The 24,554-nt window shown below is 47.4% G+C and overlaps 1 protein-coding gene across 1 annotated transcript; it reads left to right on the top strand.

The window, feature by feature from the left end:
- Positions 1-13,447: 13,447 nt before the first annotated feature.
- On the top strand, positions 13,448-14,102 carry LOC141060253 (oocyte zinc finger protein XlCOF29-like). The gene is made up of 3 exons (XM_073556479.1): positions 13,448-13,669; positions 13,753-13,876; positions 13,960-14,102. Exons 1-3 carry the CDS (start codon positions 13,448-13,450, stop codon positions 14,100-14,102), a joined length of 489 nt encoding a protein of 162 aa, XP_073412580.1.
- The last annotated feature ends 10,452 nt before the right edge of the window (positions 14,103-24,554 follow it).

The raw sequence follows: 24,554 nt of genomic DNA, 5'->3' as shown, positions 1-24,554 counted from the left end.
CAGCTGTACAGGGGTCTAGTGAAGGCTTTTAGCCCTTTCCTCAGACTGTAGCTCCTGGGAACAGGCCCTCACTCCTGTCCCTTCACTATAAAGCCTGGGCCTCATTATACAGCTGTACAGGGGTCTAGTGAAGGCTTTTTAGCCCTTTCCTCAGACTGTAGCTCCTGGGCACAGGCCCTCACTCCTGTCCCTTCACTATAAAGCCTGGACCTCATTATACAGCTGTACAGGGGTCTAGTCAAGGCTTTTTAGCCCTTTCCTCAGACTGTAGCTCCTGGGCACAGGCCCTCACTCCTGTCCCTTCACTATAAAGCCTGGACCTCATTATACAGTTGTACAGGGGTCTAGTGAAGGCTTTTTAGCCCTTTCCTCAGTCTGTAGCTCCTGGGAACAGGCCCTCACTCCTGTCCCTTCACTATAAAGCCTGGGCCTCATTATACAGCTGTACAGGGGTCTAGTGAAGGCTTTTTAGCCCTTTCCTCAGACTGTAGCTCCTGGGCACAGGCCCTCACTCCTGTCCCTTCACTATAAAGCCTGGACCTCATTATACAGTTGTACAGGGGTCTAGTGAAGGCTTTTTAGCCCTTTCCTCAGTCTGTAGCTCCTGGGAACAGGCCCTCACTCCTGTCCCTTCACTATAAAGCCTGGGCCTCATTATACAGCTGTGCAGGGGTCTAGTGAAGGCTTTTTAGCCCTTTCCTCAGTCTGTAGCTCCTGGGATCAGGCCCTCACTCCTGTCCCTTCACTATAAAGCCTGGACCTCATTATACAGCTGTACAGGGGTCTAGTGAAGGCTTTTAGCCCTTTCCTCAAACTGTAGCTCCTGGGAACAGGCCCTCACTCCTGTCCCTTCACTATAAAGCCTGGGCCTCATTATACAGCTGTACAGGGGTCTAGTGAAGGCTTTTTAGCCCTTTCCTCAGACTGTAGCTCCTGGGCACAGGCCCTCACTCCTGTCCCTTCACTATAAAGCCTGGACCTCATTATACAGTTGTACAGGGGTCTAGTGAAGGCTTTTTAGCCCTTTCCTCAGTCTGTAGCTCCTGGGAACAGGCACTCACTCCTGTCCCTTCACTATAAAGCCTGGTCCTCATTATACAGCTGTACAGGGGTCTAGTGAAGGCTTTTTAGCCCTTTCCTCAGACTGTACCTCCTGGGCACAGGCCCTCACTCCTGTCCCTTCACTATAAAGCCTGTACCTCATTATACAGTTGTACAGGGGTCTAGTGAAGGCTTTTTAGCCCTTTCCTCAGTCTGTAGCTCCTGGGAACAGGCCCTCACTCCTGTCCCTTCACTATAAAGCCTGGGCCTCATTATACAGCTGTGCAGGGGTCTAGTGAAGGCTTTTTAGCCCTTTCCTCAGTCTGTAGCTCCTGGGATCAGGCCCTCACTCCTGTCCCCTCACTATAAAGCCTGGACCTCATTATACAGCTGTACAGGGGTCTAGTGAACGCTTTTAGCCCTTTCCTCAGACTGTAGCTCCTGGGAACAGGCCCTCACTCCTGTCCCTTCACTGTAAAGCCTGGGCCTCATTATACAGCTGTACAGGGGTCTAGTGAAGGCTTTTTAGCCCTTTCCTCAGACTGTAGCTCCTGGGCACAGGCCCTCACTCCTGTCTCTTCACTATAAAGCCTGGGGCTCATTATACAGCTGTACAGGGGTCTAGTGAAGGCTTTTTAGCCCTTTCCTCAGACTGTAGCTCCTGGGCACAGGCCCTCACTCCTGTCCCTTCACTATAAAGCCTGGGCCTCATTATTCAGCTGTGCAGGGGTCTAGTGAAGGCTTTTTAGCCCTTTCCTCAGTCTGTAGCTCCTGGGATCAGGCCCCCACTCCTGTCCCTTCACTATAAAGCCTGGGCCTCATTATTCAGCTGTGCAGGGGTCTAGTGAAGGCTTTTTAGCCCTTTCCTCAGTCTGTAGCTCCTGGGATCAGGCCCTCACTCCTGTCCCTTCACTATAAAGCCTGGGCCTCATTATTCAGCTGTGCAGGGGTCTAGTGAAGGCTTTTTAGCCCTTTCCTCAGACTGTAGCTCCTGGGATCAGGCCTTCACTCCTGTCCCTTCACTATAAAGCCTGGGCCTCATTATACAGCTGTAGAGGGGTCTAGTGAAGGCTTTTTAGCCCTTTCCTCAGACTGCAGCTCCTGGGAACAGACCCTCACTCCTGTCCCATCACTATAAAGCCTGGGCCTCATTATACAGCTGTACAGGGGTCTAGTGAAGGCTTTTTAGTCCTTTCCTCAGACTGTAGCTCCTGGGAACAGGCCCTCACTCCTGTCCCATCACTATAAAGCCTGGGCCTCATTATACAGCTGTAGAGGGGTCTAGTGAAGGCTTTTTAGCCCTTTCCTCAGACTGTAGCTCCTGGGAACAGGCCCTCACTCCTGTCCCATCACTATAAAGCCTGGGCCTCATTATACAGCTGTACAGGGGTCTAGTGAAGGCTTTTTAGCCCTTTCCTCAGACTGTAGCTCCTGGGCACAGGCCCTCACTCCTGTCCCTTCACTATAAAGCCTGGACCTCATTAAACAGCTGTACAGGGGTCTAGTGAAGGCTTTTTAGCCCTTTCCTCAGACTGTAGCTCCTGGGCACAGGCCCTCACTCCTGTCCCTTCACTATAAAGCCTGGACCTCATTATACAGTTGTACAGGGGTCTATTGAAGGCTTTTTAGCCCTTTCCTCAGTCTGTAGCTCCTGGGAACAGGCCCTCACTCCTGTCCCTTCACTATAAAGCCTGGGCCTCATTATACAGCTGTACAGGGGTCTAGTGAAGGCTTTTTAGCCCTTTCCTCAGACTGTAGCTCCTGGGCACAGGCCCTCACTCCTGTCCCTTCACTATAAAGCCTGGACCTCATTATACAGCTGTACAGGGGTCTAGTGAAGGTTTTTTAGCCCTTTCCTCAGACTGTAGCTCCTGGGCACAGGCCCTCACTCCTGTCCCTTCACTATAAAGCCTGGACCTCATTATACAGTTGTACAGAGTTCTAGTGAAGGCTTTTTAGCCCTTTCCTCAGTCTGTAGCTCCTGGGAACAGGCACTCACTCCTGTCCCTTCACTATAAAGCCTGGTCCTCATTATACAGCTGTACAGGGGTCTAGTGAAGGCTTTTTAGCCCTTTCCTCAGACTGTACCTCCTGGGCACAGGCCCTCACTCCTGTCCCTTCACTATAAAGCCTGTACCTCATTATACAGTTGTACAGGGGTCTAGTGAAGGCTTTTTAGCCCTTTCCTCAGTCTGTAGCTCCTGGGAACAGGCCCTCACTCCGTCCCTTCACTATAAAGCCTGGGCCTCATTATACAGCTGTACAGGGGTCTAGTGAAGGCTTTTTAGCCCTTTCCTCAGACTGTAGCTCCTGGGCACAGGCCCTCACTCCTGTCTCTTCACTATAAAGCCTGGGGCTCATTATACAGCTGTACAGGGGTCTAGTGAAGGCTTTTTAGCCCTTTCCTCAGACTGTAGCTCCTGGGCACAGGCCCTCACTCCTGTCCCTTCACTATAAAGCCTGGGCCTCATTATTCAGCTGTGCAGGGGTCTAGTGAAGGCTTTTTAGCCCTTTCCTCAGTCTGTAGCTCCTGGGATCAGGCCCCCACTCCTGTCCCTTCACTATAAAGCCTGGGCCTCATTATTCAGCTGTGCAGGGGTCTAGTGAAGGCTTTTTAGCCCTTTCCTCAGTCTGTAGCTCCTGGGATCAGGCCCTCACTCCTGTCCCTTCACTATAAAGCCTGGGCCTCATTATTCAGCTGTGCAGGGGTCTAGTGAAGGCTTTTTAGCCCTTTCCTCAGACTGTAGCTCCTGGGATCAGGCCCTCACTCCTGTCCCTTCACTATAAAGCCTGGGCCTCATTATACAGCTGTAGAGGGGTCTAGTGAAGGCTTTTTAGCCCTTTCCTCAGACTGCAGCTCCTGGGAACAGACCCTCACTCCTGTCCCATCACTATAAAGCCTGGGCCTCATTATACAGCTGTACAGGGGTCTAGTGAAGGCTTTTTAGTCCTTTCCTCAGACTGTAGCTCCTGGGAACAGGCCCTCACTCCTGTCCCATCACTATAAAGCCTGGGCCTCATTATACAGCTGTAGAGGGGTCTAGTGAAGGCTTTTTAGCCCTTTCCTCAGACTGTAGCTCCTGGGAACAGGCCCTCACTCCTGTCCCATCACTATAAAGCCTGGGCCTCATTATACAGCTGTACAGGGGTCTAGTGAAGGCTTTTTAGCCCTTTCCTCAGACTGTAGCTCCTGGGCACAGGCCCTCACTCCTGTCCCTTCACTATAAAGCCTGGACCTCATTAAACAGCTGTACAGGGGTCTAGTGAAGGCTTTTTAGCCCTTTCCTCAGACTGTAGCTCCTGGGCACAGGCCCTCACTCCTGTCCCTTCACTATAAAGCCTGGACCTCATTATACAGTTGTACAGGGGTCTATTGAAGGCTTTTTAGCCCTTTCCTCAGTCTGTAGCTCCTGGGAACAGGCCCTCACTCCTGTCCCTTCACTATAAAGCCTGGGCCTCATTATACAGCTGTGCAGGGGTCTAGTGAAGGCTTTTTAGCCCTTTCCTCAGTCTGTAGCTCCTGGGATCAGGCCCTCACTCCTGTCCCTTCACTATAAAGCCTGGACCTCATTATACAGCTGTACAGGGGTCTAGTGAAGGCTTTTAGCCCTTTCCTCAGACTGTAGCTCCTGGGAACAGGCCCTCACTCCTGTCCCTTCACTATAAAGCCTGGGCCTCATTATACAGCTGTACAGGGGTCTAGTGAAGGCTTTTTAGCCCTTTCCTCAGACTGTAGCTCCTGGGCACAGGCCCTCAATCCTGTCCCTTCACTATAAAGCCTGGACCTCATTATACAGCTGTACAGGGGTCTAGTCAAGGCTTTTTAGCCCTTTCCTCAGACTGTAGCTCCTGGGCACAGGCCCTCACTCCTGTCCCTTCACTATAAAGCCTGGACCTCATTATACAGTTGTACAGGGGTCTAGTGAAGGCTTTTTAGCCCTTTCCTCAGTCTGTAGCTCCTGGGAACAGGCCCTCACTCCTGTCCCTTCACTATAAAGCCTGGGCCTCATTATACAGCTGTACAGGGGTCTAGTGAAGGCTTTTTAGCCCTTTCCTCAGACTGTAGCTCCTGGGCACAGGCCCTCACTCCTGTCCCTTCACTATAAAGCCTGGACCTCATTATACAGTTGTACAGGGGTCTAGTGAAGGCTTTTTAGCCCTTTCCTCAGTCTGTAGCTCCTGGGAACAGGCCCTCACTTCTGTCCCTTCACTATAAAGCCTGGGCCTCATTATACAGCTGTGCAGGGGTCTAGTGAAGGCTTTTTAGCCCTTTCCTCAGTTTGTAGCTCCTGGGATCAGGCCCTCACTCCTGTCCCTTCACTATAAAGCCTGGACCTCATTATACAGCTGTACAGGGGTCTAGTGAAGGCTTTTAGCCCTTTCCTCAAACTGTAGCTCCTGGGAACAGGCCCTCACTCCTGTCCCTTCACTATAAAGCCTGGGCCTCATTATACAGCTGTACAGGGGTCTAGTGAAGGCTTTTTAGCCCTTTCCTCAGACTGTAGCTCCTGGGCACAGGCCCTCACTCCTGTCCCTTCACTATAAAGCCTGGACCTCATTATACAGCTGTACAGGGGTCTAGTGAAGGTTTTTTAGCCCTTTCCTCAGACTGTAGCTCCTGGGCACAGGCCCTCACTCCTGTCCCTTCACTATAAAGCCTGGACCTCATTATACAGTTGTACAGAGTTCTAGTGAAGGCTTTTTAGCCCTTTCCTCAGTCTGTAGCTCCTGGGAACAGGCACTCACTCCTGTCCCTTCACTATAAAGCCTGGTCCTCATTATACAGCTGTACAGGGGTCTAGTGAAGGCTTTTTAGCCCTTTCCTCAGACTGTACCTCCTGGGCACAGGCCCTCACTCCTGTCCCTTCACTATAAAGCCTGTACCTCATTATACAGTTGTACAGGGGTCTAGTGAAGGCTTTTTAGCCCTTTCCTCAGTCTGTAGCTCCTGGGAACAGGCCCTCACTCCGTCCCTTCACTATAAAGCCTGGGCCTCATTATACAGCTGTGCAGGGGTCTAGTGAAGGCTTTTTAGCCCTTTCCTCAGTCTGTAGCTCCTGGGATCAGGCCCTCACTCCTGTCCCCTCACTATAAAGCCTGGACCTCATTATACAGCTGTACAGGGGTCTAGTGAAGGCTTTTAGCCCTTTCCTCAGACTGTAGCTCCTGGGAACAGGCCCTCACTCCTGTCCCTTCACTGTAAAGCCTGGGCCTCATTATACAGCTGTACAGGGGTCTAGTGAAGGCTTTTTAGCCCTTTCCTCAGACTGTAGCTCCTGGGCACAGGCCCTCACTCCTGTCTCTTCACTATAAAGCCTGGGCCTCATTATACAGCTGTACAGGGGTCTAGTGAAGGCTTTTTAGCCCTTTCCTCAGACTGTAGCTCCTGGGCACAGGCCCTCACTCCTGTCCCTTCACTGTAAAGCCTGGGCCTCATTATTCAGCTGTACAGGGGTCTAGTGAAGGCTTTTTAGCCCTTTCCTCAGTCTGTAGCTCCTGGGATCAGGCCCTCACTCCTGTCCCTTCACTATAAAGCCTGGGCCTCATTATTCAGCTGTGCAGGGGTCTAGTGAAGGCTTTTTAGCCCTTTCCTCAGTCTGTAGCTCCTGGGATCAGGCCCTCACTCCTGTCCCTTCACTATAAAGCCTGGGCCTCATTATTCAGCTGTGCAGGGGTCTAGTGAAGGCTTTTTAGCCCTTTCCTCAGACTGTAGCTCCTGGGATCAGGCCCTCGCTCCTGTCCCTTCACTATAAAGCCTGGGCCTCATTATACAGCTGTAGAGGGGTCTAGTGAAGGCTTTTTAGCCCTTTCCTCAGACTGTAGCTCCTGGGAACAGGCCCTCACTCCTGTCCCATCACTATAAAGCCTTGGCCTCATTATACAGCTGTACAGGGGTCTAGTGAAGGCTTTTTAGCCCTTTCCTCAGACTGTAGCTCCTGGGCACAGGCCCTCACTCCTGTCCCTTCACTATAAAGCCTGGACCTCATTATACAGCTGTACAGGGGTCTAGTGAAGGCTTTTTAGCCCATTCCTCAGACTGTAGCTCCTGGGCACTGGCCCTCACTCCTGTCCCTTCACTATAAAGCCTGGACCTCATTATACAGTTGTACAGGGGTCTAGTGAAGGCTTTTTAGCCCTTTCCTCAGTCTGTAGCTCCTGGGAACAGGCCCTCACTCCTGTCCCTTCACTATAAAGCCTGGGCCTCATTATACAGCTGTGCAGGGGTCTAGTGAAGGCTTTTTAGCCCTTTCTTCAGTCTGTAGCTCCTGGGATCAGGCCCTCACTCCTTTCCATTCACTATAAAGCCTGGGCCTCATTATACAGCTGTACAGGGGTCTAGTGAAGGCTTTTAGCCCTTTCCTCAGACTGTAGCTCCTGGGAACAGGCCCTCACTCCTGTCCCTTCACTATAAAGCCTGGGCCTCATTATACAGCTGTACAGGGGTCTAGTGAAGGCTTTTTAGCCCTTTCCTCAGACTGTAGCTCCTGGGCACAGGCCCTCACTCCTGTCCCTTCACTATAAAGCCTGGACCTCATTATACAGTTGTACAGGGGTCTAGTGAAGGCTTTTTAGCCCTTTCCTCAGTCTGTAGCTCCTGGGAACAGGCCCTCGCTCCTGTCCCTTCACTATAAAGCCTGGGCCTCATTATACAGCAGTGCAGGGGTCTAGTGAAGGCTTTTTAGCCCTTTCCTCAGTCTGTAGCTCCTGGGATCAGGCCCTCACTCCTGTCCCTTCACTATAAAGCCTGGACCTCATTATACAGCTGTACAGGGGTCTAGTGAAGGCTTTTAGCCCTTTCCTCAAACTGTAGCTCCTGGGAACAGGCCCTCACTCCTGTCCCTTCACTATAAAGCCTGGGCCTCATTATACAGCTGTACAGGGGTCTAGTGAAGGATTTTTAGCCCTTTCCTCAGACTAGCTCCTGGGCACAGGCCCTCACTCCTGTCCCTTCACTATAAAGCCTGGACCTCATTATACAGCTGTACAGGGGTCTAGTGAAGGCTTTTTAGCCCTTTCCTCAGACTGTAGCTCCTGGGCACAGGCCCTCACTCCTGTCCCTTCACTATAAAGCCTGGACCTCATTATACAGTTGTACAGAGGTCTAGTGAAGGCTTTTTAGCCCTTTCCTCAGTCTGTAGCTCCTGGGAACAGGCCCTCACTCCTGTCCCTTCACTATAAAGCCTGGGCCTCATTATACAGCTGTACAGGGGTCTAGTGAAGGCTTTTTAGGCCTTTCCTCAGACTGTAGCTCCTGGGCACAGGCCCTCACTCCTGTCCCTTCACTATAAAGCCTGGGCCTCATTATACAGCTGTTCAGGGGTCTAGTGAAGGCTTTTTAGCCCTTTCCTCAGTCTGTAGCTCCTGGGATCAGGCCCTCACTCCTGTCCCTTCACTATAAAGCATGGACCTCATTATACAGCTGTACAGGGGTCTAGTGAAGGCTTTTAGCCCTTTCCTCAGACTGTAGCTCCTGGGAACAGGCCCTCACTCCTGTCCCTTCACTATAAAGCCTGGGCCTCATTATACAGCTGTACAGGGGTCTAGTGAAGGCTTTTTAGCCCTTTCCTCAGACTGTAGCTCCTGGGCACAGGCCCTCACTCCTGTCCCTTCACTATAAAGCCTGGACCTCATTATACAGCTGTACAGGGGTCTAGTGAAGGCTTTTTAGCCCTTTCCTCAAACTGTAGCTCCTGGGCACAGGCCCTCACTCCTGTCCCTTCACTATAAAGCCTGGACCTCATTATACAGTTGTACAGGGGTCTAGTGCAGGCTTTTTAGCCCTTTCCTCAGTCTGTAGCTCCTGGGAACAGGCCCTCACTCCTGTCCCTTCACTATAAAGCCTGGGCCTTATTATACAGCTGTACAGGAGTCTAGTGAAGGCTTTTTAGCCCTTTCCTCAGACTGTAGCTCCTGGGAACAGGCCCTCACTCCTGTCCCTTCACTATAAAGCCTGGGCCTTATTATACAGCTGTACAGGGGTCTAGTGAAGGCTTTTTAGCCCTTTCCTCAGACTGTAGCTCCTGGTCACCATGTGATCTCACCATAACCCTAACAAGCTAATTAAGGTGTGAAATCTTGATCAAAATTATCTCAGTACACAAATCTCCAAGGGTGCCCAAAGTTTTGCATCGCCCCTTTTTCCTTTGTGCAATTCTGAAATTGTAAAGAAGTTTATATATATATATGTGTTTTATTATTATTTTTGCCTAAAATACAAAGGCCATGTGTCATCTTAGAAGTTCGGCCTTTTAGAGATCATTTCGTCTTCATCTTACTACTGCTCACAATAACGTTCATTTTGACCAGGGGCGCCCACACTTTTACATGCCGCTGTCAATGCTTCATCCCGCTGGTGCTCAATATTTAATAGGGTCTTACTATTAAACTTAATGAAAAGTTCGGTGAATTTCTTTGAGCTGTTATTACTAGAGATGAGCGAATATCGTCGGAGAAGTTGTTATTGGCTAATATCGCTTACCGAATAGCTGCATCGGGACCCCGGATCCCTGGAGCGCTCCCGATAATCAGCTGCATGTGTCGCTCTCCATGCAGGTGCTGTGACTATCACACAGCGCGACACACGCAGCTGATTATCGGGAGCGCTCCAGCACACTGAGTCCTGCACACACTGAGGCCCTGATCATGTGACCCCTGACTCCTCCCCTCCTGTGACCTCATCACAGGTCCTGTGCACAGAGCGGTCATATATGTGGCGGACACTCCTGGATCTTCTGCTTTCTGGGCCGGTTCCTCCTGTGAGTCCTATTAACCCTTTCGCTCCCTGTATTCTCTTTTCTGACAGGACAATATCTGAATTCGGACAGTGTGACAGGAATATAAGCAATGTGGAAGGAAAAAATGACAATTTTACTTTTTTCCTCACAAAAATGTGACTTTACCCCAAAATTAGCAGCGTAACAAATCCTTATTTTCCCCACTGTAGTTTGTAGACTCCATATACAGATCCCTTAAGTGCGAAAAGAGCTGAATTCCCCACTTAAGTTATTGCATTTTGGAAATTGCCCCCACTGGGAATTTATCTCCAGGTAAAGGCACAATTGTGTCTCCATGGGGGTTGTGCTCACAGCCCAACATCGTGTGGCCTCCAAAGAAATGCCACCCCGCACCATTACTGACCACTGCCAAACCGGTCATGCTGAAGGATGTTGCAGGCAGCAGATCGCTCTCCACGGCGTCTCCAGACTCTGTCACGGCTGTCACGTGCTCAGTGTGAACCTGCTTCCATCTGTCAGTGGTGAATTTGCCAATCCTGGTGTTCTGTGACAAATGCCAAGTGTCCTGTACGGTGTTGGGCTGTGAGCACAACCCCCATCTGTGGACGTCGGGCACTCAGACCATCTTCATGGAGTCAGTTTCTAACCGTTTGTGCAGACACATGAACATTTGTGGCCTGCTGAAGATCATTTTGCAGGTCTCTGGCAGTGCTCCTCCTGTTCCTCCTTGCACAAAGGTGAAGGTAGTGGTCCTGCTGCTGGGTTGTTGCCCTCATACGACCCCCTCCACATCTCCTGGTGTACTGGCCTGTCTCCTGGTAGCAACTCCAGCCTCTGGACACTACGCTGACAGGCACAGCAAACCTTCTTGCCACAGCTCGCATTGATGTGCCATCCTGGATGAGCTGCACTACCTGAGCCACTTGTGTGGGTTGTAGAGTCCGTCTCATGTTACCATGCGTATGAAAGCACAACCAACATTCAAAAGTGACCAAAACATGAGCCAGAAAGCATTGGTACTGAGATGTGGTGTGTGGTCCCCACCTGCAGAACTACTCCTTTATTGAGGGTGTCTTGATAATTGCCAATAATTTCCATCTGTTGTCTATTCCATTTGCACAACAGCATGTGACATTGATTGTCAATCAGTGTTGCTTCCTTAGTGGACAGTTTGCTTTCACAGAAGTTTGATTTACTTGGAGTTATATTCTGTTGTTTAAGTGTTCCCTTTATTTTTTTGAACAGTGTATATAGATAGAGAGATAGATAAATAGAGAGATTTTTTTTCCTTACGTTGGAGGGTCCAATTCCAGCTATTGCTGTGGGATCTGTGATTTCTATCTACTCCACTGTGTACAGGATAATAGAGTATAATAAAGTAGTTATGGACGTGACGTAACTAACATTGTGCAGTGACTCTGCTTTCCATATAGTGACGGATATTTCTTGTTGCTGAAACTGTGATATTTTTCCTCTTTAAACCTTTTTTAAACCCCTCTGATCAGTGCGATCATACAACATACAAGCCTCTGATGGCTCCGGTGATGCCCTGTACTACTGTAGTGCCGTGTATCATCACTGCCTGTCAGTGTAATACTAACGGCCCCACACACATGAGATCAGAGTTGGCTGAACGGTCATTTGGCAGACGGCGATCTCTCCCGACTCCCCCATACACACAAATATTCCAGCTTTCCTGTGGTCTGTATGAGAGAGTCGCCTCCAGACTCCTCTAGAGGAGGATTATCTACAGGAAGAACAAACGGATTATCCTCTGAAATTCAGGATGCCAGATCCTTCTCTGCCCTGACATCATCTGTCGGGAGGCCCCCAAATACATTATATGGTCGGCCAATCCCCCGAAATCAGTGCTTTCATGGAACTTTACCCTAATGTGTATGGGGGCGTTATAAGGTAACTTATTGGACGCTGCCTCTGGCCCGGCCTAATAGACCTTCATACATTGCAGCCCAGACCCCATTATTAGGCATGTAAGGCCTGTTTCACACTTCAGTTTTTTTGTGTCAGTTAAAATGCGCCAAAATGGCGGAAAGCGGATCCGTTGCTAACTGATGTGAACGGATGCCACCGGACCGTTTTTTTTGACGGATCCGATGAATGAAGAATTTTAAAGGAACCGCAGCCCGGGGGGGAGGGGGGAGAGAGAGAAAGAGAGAGAGATTTTTTTTTTCCAGGCGCCAGAACAGACTTTAGGGTTAAATTTCAGGGTGAGTGAAGTTTTTCGGGCATGCGCAGTGTGAAGTGCGGATCCTGCCGCCCGAAAAAACGTTACATGCTCCGTTCGGGCATGTCGGTGGACAGCAAAATTTTGGCGGATCCGCAAAAAACGGATCCAACGGATGGCCGTCCGTCAAGATCCGCTGGTAATGCAACTCAATGGGGAAAAAGAACGGATCTGCCAAACAAAATAGCGGATCCGTTTTTTTGCAAAACGGCGGATCTTGACTGATGGACAAAAACTGAAGTGTGAAACAGGCCTAAGTATCGGAGTAACTAGGCCTCCCCATACTATCGAGTACTTGGAGGCGGGGGGCATTCAGCCAAACTCTGTCACACCTTCTTAGATGCCATGTTTGCTTTTCAGGGTTTTTGTTGCAGCCTCATCTGTGCCGTCCCTGCGGTGTACATCTATGTTCTGGGGCACAAAAAGATTCATTTCTTTTTAATAAATGTTTAACATGTTAAAAATTATAAAATGTGTCTTCTGCTTTTTCCATATTTTTTTTTGTTTTTACAAGAATTGTTGGAGCCAATTTTTCTTTAGAAACATTTTAATATCGGCTTTTTCTGGAGTTTTCCTTGTAATATAGGAAAGCCTAAGGCCAGAAATAATCCCCATAAATCACTGTACATGGAGACTTTGGGGTCAGATCATTTCTGTCCGTTGTGATTGTGGAAACAAAAAATCTTTTCTAAAAGCCTCAAACTTCTGTGTGTGACTCAGAGCTGAGATCTAACGTCGATAGAAGATTCCAGTGCGGGGAAGACGGGAAACCTTCATATAGACGGCCGGTGGGGATGGAGGCAGTGACCGACTCTGGCCACATCTGTCTCTAGAGCCGCAGTAGAAGATGAAGATGTCGTCCTCATCATGAAGGAGTTATTTCTCATGTCGCGTGTAATGAATATCTCCTGCAGTATTGCTAATGCCGATTCCAGTGTCGGTAATGAGACGAGAATTAGCGTTATGGAAGATGAGTCTATGAGGAACGTGTTCAGCTGCCGACTCCGAGGAGGAAACTGCTTGTGGTCTGTGGCCTAAATATATAGGTTTTATTAGTAGATGTCAGGGGAGAAAACTAAACCCTGTAAGATAATAAATCTCCTCATATGTTTCCCTTATTATCTCCAGTAATTGTATTATTACACAGGATTCTTATGATGTTACATCGCATCATCTTCTTCTCATTCAGGTCTCTACAATATCGGATCCTCTCAGTGAAGATCTTCTACAGAAGAGAATTTTCCTGATTTCCCCATCAAGGATGGATATGGACAGAGACAAGATGGCGGAGAGGATGTTACACCTCACCCTAGAGATCCTCTTCCGTCTCACTGGAGAGGTGAGAGATTCTGATGACGTCACATTACATCATTCTTATCTATGGGAGTAACAGATGGACAGAACTGGAGAGGTGAGGACTCTGGAAATGTCTGTAGTGAGATTTATTAATGTGTCTCTCCATAACCAGGATTACACAGTGGTGAAGAAGACCTCTAGTGATCGCTGTCAGGACCCTGTGTCTGAGGGATGGGGAAGACTCCTGATCCCAATCACGGGGCCTCCACCTCACCCCCTGATCCATGAGGACATCAATGACCAGAAGATCCTAGAACTCATCTACAAGATGATTGAGCTGCTGACTGGAGAGGTGACACTGCTGGGAATGCTGGGACATTATACAGTAACACTATGAAGGGATCGGGGGGATGACGGTATCATTGTATGTGTCAGGTTCCTATAAGGTGTCAGGATGTCGCTGTCTATTTCTCCATGGAGGAGTGGGAGTATTTAGAAGGACACAGAGGTCTGTACAAGAACGTCATAATGGAGGTTCCCCAGCCCCTCACATCACCAGGTAATAGACAGGACTAAATACACACGGCCTATAATTATCTGTATGTAGAGAATGAATTCAGTCCCTGAATGTGTTTCCTCCAGATCTATCCAGTAAGAGGACAACACCAGAGAGATGTCCCCGTCCTCTTCTTCCACAGGACTGTAACCGAGAAGATCCCAGTGCTCCTCAGGATCATCAGGTAGATGGAGAGAAGGTGTCAGGAGATCTCCCCTATGATGTGTAGACGGCTGTGAAGGTCTTGTGCTCAGTCTTGTTTTATCCACCAGTATTATATATTTTATACTTGTGTAATGAGAACGGTGGAGATGGCAGGATTAGAGCTGATCATAGATGGGACTTCTCCATCTGTCGGTGACTTTTACAATATTTGTTTCAGGGTGAAGATCTGACCCATATTAATACTACAGAGACATATGTGAGGGGTGATGAGTGGTGTAAAGAGGAGATTCCCACATATGACTACCCAGGTGAGTAGTAACCACTGAATGCAGAGAAGTCACAGATTCCTCTCAGTCACCGGCTGTGGCTGCTTTATCGGTGGTGTAGTCCGGCCGTATTACCATGATCACCATTTTGCCTCTAGACCACAACATTCTCCTCCACCCAAAACTGTTCAAATGACTTTGGGCATTGAAAGCCCTTTTCTATAGAACTTATAACCTGGAGTATCCACCTACCCCCTGGTATTAGTGTGAAGGTGATCCCTTAAAGCAAGATCTATATGATTGCTTGTACCTGACCTAATATAGGCCGAGTGCACGCTTAAAGAGTCACACCGAACACAGAGTTAGATGTCTACTCCTTTCTCAGCAAAAGCTTGCACAGAACTGAAGTTTATTCTCAAGACAAAGAGACAGGCGATGGGTGTCACACAATCTTCTGAGTAGCCAGTGTCAGTCTATGATCGATCCATTTCAGCTTCACTTCCATATATGGTATCCAGTATCTCAGCTTCTGCATTCCAAGGATTCCTTCCAGGGTGTTGTCTGAAGACACAGACGCCATCTTGGTACACCATATCTGAACTGACTTATATAAGGGTTAATAATTGATTTCATTAGCCATTTTCTCCTTCACATTGACCGTTACCTGCCCAGATCTGTAACTATAAAGCCAAATGACAGCGTACGTAGAATGTGCTGACAAGATAGAAAATCACTTGGAGAAAAATCTTATGCTGGGCCTGTAAGAGAAAGCGGAGGGTAATGATGCTGTTGGCTTCCTAGATCCCTGAGATCTTATCGGATGAATCTTCTCTCCCTTCTGTGCTGCTGAATGCCTCATGGTCCCTACAAGACCAGGTCCAGTCTTTCTGGCCAAACTTCCCTTTTATGAGCGACACCAATAAATGTGCAGTGAGGCCAAGTGTGAATTTCTGTCCAATAACAGCAGAGTTTCCCTTTATCCTGACTTTTCAATTTGTATTAAAACCAACTAACTTCAAGGAGGATTGTGATAATCTCCAGGACAAACATTCCACCTGTGCCATGATAGATCTCTAAGCTGTGCGTGGCTGATGGCTGTAATATACATTTATTCCCGCCTGCAGGAGATGTGTTGGCTCCAGCCCTGGTGTCATGGATTCACTCCACGTCATACATTACATTGTTTTTGATCCTAAGGAATTCAGATTACTGCACAATCTCTCCTGAAATGGGGAGCAATATTATTTTCTCTAATCTTCTGCTCAGGATCCATAGTAGCTCCAATGATCCACCATAAATGAGGGCAACTCTGGTTTACTGTTGTGTAATCTGTATTTGTAGTTTTCAGTTAATGAGATTCTCGTGCTCTGGGGCGGGGCTGTGGGCGGGGCTGTGGGCGGGGCTTTATGTGGTGCTCTGATTACAAATAAAAAAAAAAATTATATCCAGCAAAATGTGACCAGCGGCGCCTGTCCAGTAACCTCTGTCTCTTACTTATAGATGCTACTGTGCAGGCGCCGCCATCGCCGATGATATTTTGCTGGATGTAATTTCTTTCTAAGCCTCACAATAGCCACAATATTATAGGCATTATCACCAATAATATCAATGCTATTATATGCATTATGTAATAATGGGGGCAGGTCAGTGAGGGATCAGCGACCTGTCATAAGCCAATACAGAGGAATATGTAATCAGAGCACCACAGAAGTCTCATTGACAGTTACAGGAATCGTTTGATCTCAGTGATTGCCTCAGAAGGTTGTGCAACAAAATATTAACCCTTTCGCACCAGAGCTGGTTTTTGCATTTGTGACCAATTTTTTCAGCTCTGACCAGTGTCACTTTATGAGGTCATAACTCTAAAACGCTTCAACGAATCCTGGTGATTCTGTTTTCCTGTGACATATTGTACTTTATCATAGTGGTAACATTTATTTGATATGACTTGTGTTTATTTGTTAAAAAAGGAAATTTGAGAAAAATGTTGAAAATTTTGCAATTTTCACATTTTTTTCTGCCCTTAAATCAGAGAGTCATATCGCACAAAATAGTTAATAAATAACATTTCCCACATGTCTACTTTACATCAGCACAATTTTGGAAACAAATTATTTTTGTTAGGAAGTTATAAGGGTTAAAAGTTGACCAGCGATTTCTCATTTTTACAACAATTTGCTAAGCCATTTTTTTAGGGACCACCTCACATTTGAACTGAGTTTGGGGGGGTCAATATGACAGAAAATACCCAAAAGTGACACCATTCTAAAGACTGCACCCCTCAAGGTGCTCAAAACCACATTCAAGAAGTTTATTAACCCTTCAGGTGCTTCACAGGAATGAATGGAATGTGGAAGGAAAAAATAAACATTTACTTTTCTTTCACACAAATTTTCCTTTACACCTAATTTTTTTTACCTTCACAAGGGTAACAGGAGAAAATGGACTATACATTTTGTTTTGCAATTTCTCCTGAGCATTCCAATACCCCGTATGTGGGGGAAATCTACTGTTTGGGCACACGGCAGGGCTCAGAAGGGAACTTTTTGAATGTAAAATATGCTGGAATAATTAGCGACTGCCATGTCGCATTTGGAGAGCCCCTGATGTGCCTAAACAGTGGAAACCCCCAACAAGGGACACCATTTTGGAAACTAGACCCCTCAAAGAAATGTGTGGTGGGCACTTTAAACCCCCAAGTGCTTCATAGAAGTTAATTACATAGAGCCATGAAAATAAAAAATCATATTTTTTCCACAAAAAATGATCTTTTCGCCCTCCATTTTCTTTCCAAAGAGTAACAGGAGAAATTGGACCCCAAAAGGTGTTGTGCAATTTGTCCTGAGTATGCTGACAACCCATATATGAGGGTAAACCACTGTGTGGGCACACGGCAGAGCTCGGTAGGGAAGGAGCGCTGTATTGGTGAGCAGATTTTGCTGGAATTGTTTGTGGGTGACATGTCACATTGTCAGAACCCATGAGGTGCCAGAACAGCATAAGCCCCAAAAGTGACTGCATTTTACCAAATACTTCCCTGAATGAATTCTTCCAGTGGTGCAGTGAGCATACTGACACCACTGCTGTTCCATAGAAAATTATACCATTGGGCAGAGAAGAAAAAAATAATTACATTTTTACCTCTAAAATGTTGTTTTAACCAGGGCTGTGGAGTCAGAGTCGGAGCTCATTTTGGTGGAGTCGGTATAAAATGGACCGACTCCGACTCCTAAAATATATAATAAATTGGGTACAGTAATTCAATGCAGAATGTGCTGAATATTTTTTTCATAGGAATTTGGGAAAGTTATGAAATGTCCTATAAATGACTGTTCTATTCCTGATCTAAGGCTACATTCACACACAGCGTTTTTCCTGCGTTTTTTGAGGATACGTTCAGCTGCAAAAGCAGACCAGCTTTTTAAAAACTGCATCACCTGAAATCTGCTCTATCTATCCATTTATCCATATCTGTCTATCCATATCTTATCTGTACCTAAAAGAATGAAAGCCGGGTAGCACACAGACTAGCACTCTTTTTTTTTAGCATCAGTCAGGGACATCTCATAGCTGCCCAAAAGGATGCCCAGGACAGGCATTGATCGTCTTTAGTAACACATCAACATCAATTGATAGTTGGAATAAATAGACTGCATTCATCACCACATCTTCTTAAGGTGCAGGCTTTATTTTCAAGTGTAGGGGTGTGCAGTATGAGGTTCTGCAGCAGCTGAGGTGTGCAGTATGAGGTTCTGCGGAACAGTATGAGGTTCTGCCCCCCCAGGTTTGATCCTGGCTACGCCCAATGTCTGATGTTCACATTGTACTACAATAAATTTTTCACTTAAATATAAGCAATATATGTGGGAGTCAGAGTCGTGGAGTCGGAGTCGGTGTAAGGGAAATTGAGGAGTCGGAGTCGCAGGTTTGGCTTACCGACTCCACAGCCCTGGTTTTAACCCTAGATTTTACATTGGAAAATAGGTAGATAGGTAAATGGTCACTACAGCCATAGATGAATTCGCAGAGGGGTGTCTTTTCCAATTCCCAGAGGGGTGTCATTTCCAAAATGGGGTCACTTCAGGGGGGGATTCTGCTGTTGTGGCACCTTGTAGAGCTGCTAAGTGCCAGAACAACAGAATTCCCCCTGAAGTGACCCTATTTTGGAAATGACACCCCTCTCGGAATTCATCTATGGAAATAGTGACCATTTCACTACAAGGATGATTTCCAGAAACACGTAGTGGAAGTTTTAGAGCAAAAATTGCAAAAATGTCATTGTAGTGCCCAATATATTGTGCCCAGCTTGTGTCTCTGGAGACCTCCCCCCACCTCCCCCCAGAAATTGTTAATTCAGCTCTACTCAAATGTGCCTGTCACTAAATAAACCAAGTGCTTGAATGTAAAAACAGATGAAAACCGTGGTTCTGTGTGGAAGATTGTAAAGCAGTCATGGAGGCATAAGGAGGGCAATGATGGGCATTGTGGGTAATAATAGCGGGTATCATGCCTCATTCCTTTCTAGGAACATACACGACATCTTCTCTGGGGGGTTCTTTCTTGTTTCAGTTACTGGGATGAGTGCAATAAAATGTTGCTCAGTGAGTCTTCTGACATCTTCAGATTCTAAAGGATTGGCGGGGACAAAATTTTCAAAAACAAGATTTTCAGTGACCTTTTCCTGATAATCAAAGAAAGGATCTGCTTTTCCGGCTTTTTTGTATAACACAAAAGAATTATATGTGGCCACCTGAAACAAATACATGACTAACTTTTTATACCAGGTATATGATTTTCTTGATACCTGGTATGGCTGTAGAACCTGATCTGCAAGGTCCACACCCCCATATATTTGTTATAGGCAATGACAGACACAGGTTTTGGAGTAGTGGATCCCTGTTGGTCTGCAGTGGCCCTTGTGGCATCTGTGTGGATCGAGCTCAGGATAAAAATACCTTTTTTATCCTTATACTTAAAGGGAACCTGTCACCCCCCCAGGGCATTTTTAAGTTAAAGAGCCACCTTCAGCAGGACTAAGTGTTATGAATGAGTCACCATAGGAGGCAAAAACAGAAATACTAGCTAAGTCCAGAAAACCAGAGAAGTTGGCAGCTATCAGATTGCAGACCCCTGAACCTATCAACAACAACTAGCAGTAGCCGTGGGGGGTTCCTACGGTGCCCTAGACCTCTCGATCACAGCCGGAGAACTAAATAGCCTAAAGACAGAAAGGGAAATCTAAACTGCCCCAGAGCAGACCCCAAAGCAACAGGCAGCTCCCAACATATAATGATGTTGAAGCAAGATGAAAAAACACTCACACGGATAGAAAGATAGGCTGAGCAAATGATGGGGCCCAAGCTAACTAAATAGGACAGGATAGAAAAGCTGCTGTCTGCAATCCGCCAAAAACCCTATCAAAACAAGAGCCAACAGACTGATAGGGAAAAAAGCCCTGAAGATGCTAGGCTTCAAAAAGACTATATCAGTACTCAGGTATTTTCTGAAGACAGAGCAAAAAGGAATTCAGCTCACCACAGCAGGGAATGGCAGAAATCCAGAAAAACAAGGCAAAACAAAACCAAAACACAAATGCAAAAAGCAGAGCAGAAAACTTAGCTTTTGAGGAGCAGGAATCAGACTGGTCTCCTAGAATCCCTCAGAGAAATCACCCGCAAGGCAGAAGGGCGTTGGCTGCCTTATATCCAGTTGGCAATTCCAGTCACCCAGTCATCATCATTCTGCTCAGGTGCTTGGTAATCAGCCTCACTACCTTCCTTCACCAGAAGAGGGAGTTCATCAGACCTCAATGGTGAAGGGGAAAATGAACTCACAACAACTAAGGCTGCACTCTGAGATTGTGACTCTTATGTTTCTGATCCCTAGTAACGCTGAAATATCGACTTTTATAAATAGGTCCTCATACCTGTAATGTGTCCCATAGGTATGGTGTGTGTCCCTGTATCAGCCGCCTACCATCTGTCCATCATACCCCTTGTCTTCTGTCTGAGTGCCACCTACCATCCATCCATCATGCCCCTTGTCCTGTGTCTGGGCGCCACCCACCATCCGTCCATCATGCCCCTGTGCGCCGCTGCCTCCTGTTTTGTATTCCGGAGCTTGCGCTGTGACAAGAGTTCTCAGGCATGCGCAGTGCGCACTGCCCGAGAACCAACATCAGGCTATTGCGCCTGTGTGTTGCGAAGGTCCCAGCCCCGCAGTGTGAATACATCATAACACACTGTAGGGTGGGATCTGGGGCCTCTGCAACAGACAGGCGCAATAGCCTGATGTCGGTTCTCGGGCAGCGCGCACTGCGCATGCCCGAGAACTCGTCACAGTGCAGGCGCCGGAATACAAAACAGGAGGAGGCGGCGGCACACAGGGGCATGATGGACGGATGGTAGGCGGCACCCAGACATAAGACAAGAGGCATGATGGACGGCTGTGAGGCAGCTTATACAGGAGGACACACCATACCTATGGGACACATCACGGGTATGAGGACTTATTTATAAAAGTCGATATTTCAGCATTACTAGGGTCAGAAACAGAAGAGCCACCTTCACAGAATGCAGCCTTAGTGCTGCTGAAGGTGGCTTTTTTACTTAAAAACGCCCTGGGAGGGTGACAGGTTCCCTTTAAGGACAAGCAGCTGTCCATTGCGTAAAGCCCCTGACTACCTCTTTTGGAACTTTTTGTTGACCAATGATTATGCGGACCCCTGACGGATTTTGCGAATGGTCCCACAAGCCCCTATGTTATATCCAACCAGACTTTTAAATAGGGATATGCTGGTGTAGTAGTTGTCAACAGATTTTAGCCTTTTTGTAAAAATTGAGTTATCAGCTCCCAAATGATTTTTCCAGATGTCCCCAGATAAGTAGGGCATCCTAGTGGGTTTAGTTGGCTATCTTTCCCCTCAAAAACGTGAAAAGCTGATATGTATCCGATTGAACTCTCACACATTTTATAGAGCTTTATTCTGAACCTTGCCCTCTTAGAAGGAATAAATTGCTTGAGGTGCAGTCTTCCTTTGAATTTTACAAGTGACTCATCAATGGAAATGTTTTCTGTTGGGGTGTAGAGCCTTAAGAACTTTTCTGTCAAGTCTTCGATGATGGGTCTGATTTTGAATAGTCTGTCATGTTCTGGGACATCTCTGGGCAGGCATTGACTGTTGTCATTAAAATGCCAAAATCTCATGAGCATTTCATAACGGGTCCTAGGAAGAACGCCAGAAAACATAGGGGTGGCTGGAACAGGGCGGTTGGACCAATAGGACCGAATGCTCGTTTTTTTAACAAGCCTCATAGCGAATGTAAGTCCTAAAAAATGTTTTCATTTCTAGGACATTAGTTGGTGTCCATAAATTTGACCGAGCATAATAGGATCGCGGATTCTGGCTGATGAATTGGGACACATATAAATTTGTAGGACAATATGCTCTAGAAAGCGATCTGTCATAAACAAATTAAAAAAATTAATTGGCCCAAAATTTTCCACCTCCACATTTATACCAGGAATGGCATTAAAATTAGTGATGAATGGAGTAGCCGAATCCGAAGCCTCCCATCTGGGAAATGATTCAAGAGGCAAAGCCCCTTGCACATTGGTGTGCGCCAATTCTCGAGCACTAGGGACAGCGCTAGTACTGGGCATTGTTCCCTGAGTTGGAGACATTTCTCCAGAAGCGCTATTTGTCCTTCTTGTTCTACTGGTCCTTGTGTGTGAGGATGGACCAGAATCACTGCTCTTTTCTGAGCTATCACTGTCGCTGCTACTAAAGCCCTCAAAATCCACATCGGCATCTGACACTGCACTTTCTTCACTGTCAGAACATAAAAGTGCATAAGCCTCCTCTGCACCATGAAACTGATGGGCCTTTTTATTTGTTTTTATTTTTTTTTCCGGAAATAGAAAAGTCTGATGTCAGGAACACCGCACTGAACTTGCTCACTGAGCCAGTGCGCGTATCCTGAGTAAAGCGAACTGTGCTCAAAGATACCTGTGGAGCGGGCAGCAGCCGAGTAGATGCGTACTTCAGAGCCGCAGAACCTGAAGCAGGTGACTGCTTGGGGCGTGGCCTAAACTCCAGAGAGCTAGGAGCTGCAAGAGAACTCCTAGCAGGGTATCTGCGAGACAAAGTTACCAAGGGGCATAGACAGGGAGGATAGTCAGGATGTAGCCAATGAGTCATACACAGAGATAGCTGCAAGGTACAAGAGGGGCGAGCAGAGAGTAGTCAGATCACAGGCAATGAGTCATACACAGAGAATAATAACGCAGTACAGAATCAACAGGCAAACTCACAACGGGAAACAGAACCGGGTCAGAACCATATAAACAAGCTATAACAACGAACAGGCACATGGGGGTCAGCACACTAGGCCAAAGGCAAAAGTATAACTGGCAGGGATTGAAGCTTCCCAGAGGTATAAGAAGCTCTCCCAGAACCAGAAAGAGGCCACAATCATTAACCCCAGGTGTGCAGGTCAAAACCTGCACTGAGCTCCAGACATTAACCCCTGACGTGCAGCTCAAAAACCTGCACTGGGATCATGACAGTACCCCCCTCTCAACGGGGGGCCTCTGGACCCCCAGGCTTCCCCGGGTACTTGGCATGGAAAGCCTGAACGAGGCGATCTGCATGTACAGAGCGAGCCGGGACCCATGAGCACTCCTCTGGTCCATATCCCTTCCAGTGGACCAGGTACTGCAAAGAGCGGAACACCCACCGAGAGTCCACAATATGTCCGACCTCATGCTCCAATTGACCCTCCACCAGAACTGGAGGAACAATAGGCTCGGAGTCCTCTTTGACAGACCCTATGGATTTCAACAGAGATTTATGGAACACATTGGATATTTTTAAGGAGGCGGGGAGACGCAACCTATATGCCACTGGGTTGGCTATCTCCATAATCTCGTACGGACCAATGAACTTTGGTCCCAACTTAGCTGATGGTACCTTTAAGTTGATGTTACGTGTGGAAAGCCAAACCTTCTCTCCCACCTGAAGCATGTCTCCCGAGGCACTATTTTTGTCAGCAAAATATTTGTACCTCCCCTGGGCCCGAGAGATATTACGCTGGACTTCAGCCCAGTGGTTTTTTAACCATTGAAAAGACCCCTCTACTTCTGGACAACCGGAATCCACCCGTGAAAACTCCCCAAAATTTGGATTAAACCCATAGTTAATCGGGAATGGGGACATGTTGGTGGACTGACTCACCCGGTTGTTAAAAGCGAATTCCGCCAACGGTAACGCATCACACCAATCCTCCTGTCTGGCGGAGGTCAGACACCTGAGAATTTGTTCCAGGGATTGATTGGTGCGTTCTGTCTGACCATTACTCTCCGGGTGATATGCCGACAAGAAGGAGAGTGAGATGCCCAATTTCATACAGAACGCCCTCCAAAATTTGGCCACAAACTGCACACCTCTGTCAGACACAACATTCAGGGGTACCCCATGCAATCGGACCACATGCTGCACAAACAACCTTGATAATGTTTCTGCTGAGGGTATTGCTGCCAAGGAATGAAATGGGCCTGTTTAGAAAACCTATCCACCACCACCCAGATCACGGTATTGCCCGTGGAAGGTGGAAGGCCCGTAATAAAATCCATGGAAAGATGAGTCCATGGCCTATCAGGAACCGGTAAAGGTATGAGTTCCCCAGCCGGTCGGTTGTGCGAGCTTTTGGAATGGGCACACATGCCACAAGCAGAAACAAATTCCTTGACATTGGACCTTAATGAAGGCCACCAAAAACCCCTGGCTACTGCCTCTCTAGTGGCCGTGATACCTGGATGAGCACTCAGCCTAGACTCATGAAACTCCTGCAGAAGTCTAGGCCACAATGAATCTGGAACAAACAGTTTATCCCCTGGCCTGGTTGCCGGAGCTAGGGCCTGAGCCCTTAGAATTTCTTGTTCCAACTCAGTTGAGACCCCCGCCACTACCACCCCTGGGGGAAGAATGGAGGACGGCGGCTCAGGGGGAGACACTGGGTCAAAAGTTCTGGACAGGGCATCCGCTTTAACATTTTTGGACCCCGGTCGAAAAGTAATGGAGAACTGAAATCGTGAAAAAAAATAGTGACCAACGGGCTTGTCTAGGAGTAAGCCTCTTAGCAGATTCAAGGTATGCCAAATTTTTGTGATCCATGACAACCGTGATAGGGTGAGCCACCCCTTCCAAAAAGTGCCTCCATTCCTCAAACGCCAGCTTGACCGCAAGAAGT

Source organism: Dendrobates tinctorius, unplaced genomic scaffold, assembly GCF_039654945.1.
Source record: "Dendrobates tinctorius isolate UK_male_01 unplaced genomic scaffold, ASM3965494v1 ptg000233l, whole genome shotgun sequence".
Taxonomy (NCBI): Eukaryota; Metazoa; Chordata; class Amphibia; order Anura; family Dendrobatidae; genus Dendrobates; species Dendrobates tinctorius.
The sequence above is the reverse complement of the archived record's forward strand: the minus strand, read 5'-3'. Positions and strand labels throughout refer to the sequence as shown.

Excerpts from the sequence above, each read along its gene's own strand:
- LOC141060253 (XM_073556479.1), top strand. The coding sequence starts at position 13,448 with ATGTCTGTAGTGAGATTTATTAATGTGTCTCTCCATAACCAGGATTAC. Across the intron at positions 13,670-13,752 it reads TTGAGCTGCTGACTGGAGAG|GTTCCTATAAGGTGTCAGGA; the intron begins GTGACACTGCTG and ends TGTATGTGTCAG. Across the intron at positions 13,877-13,959 it reads CCAGCCCCTCACATCACCAG|ATCTATCCAGTAAGAGGACA; the intron begins GTAATAGACAGG and ends TGTTTCCTCCAG.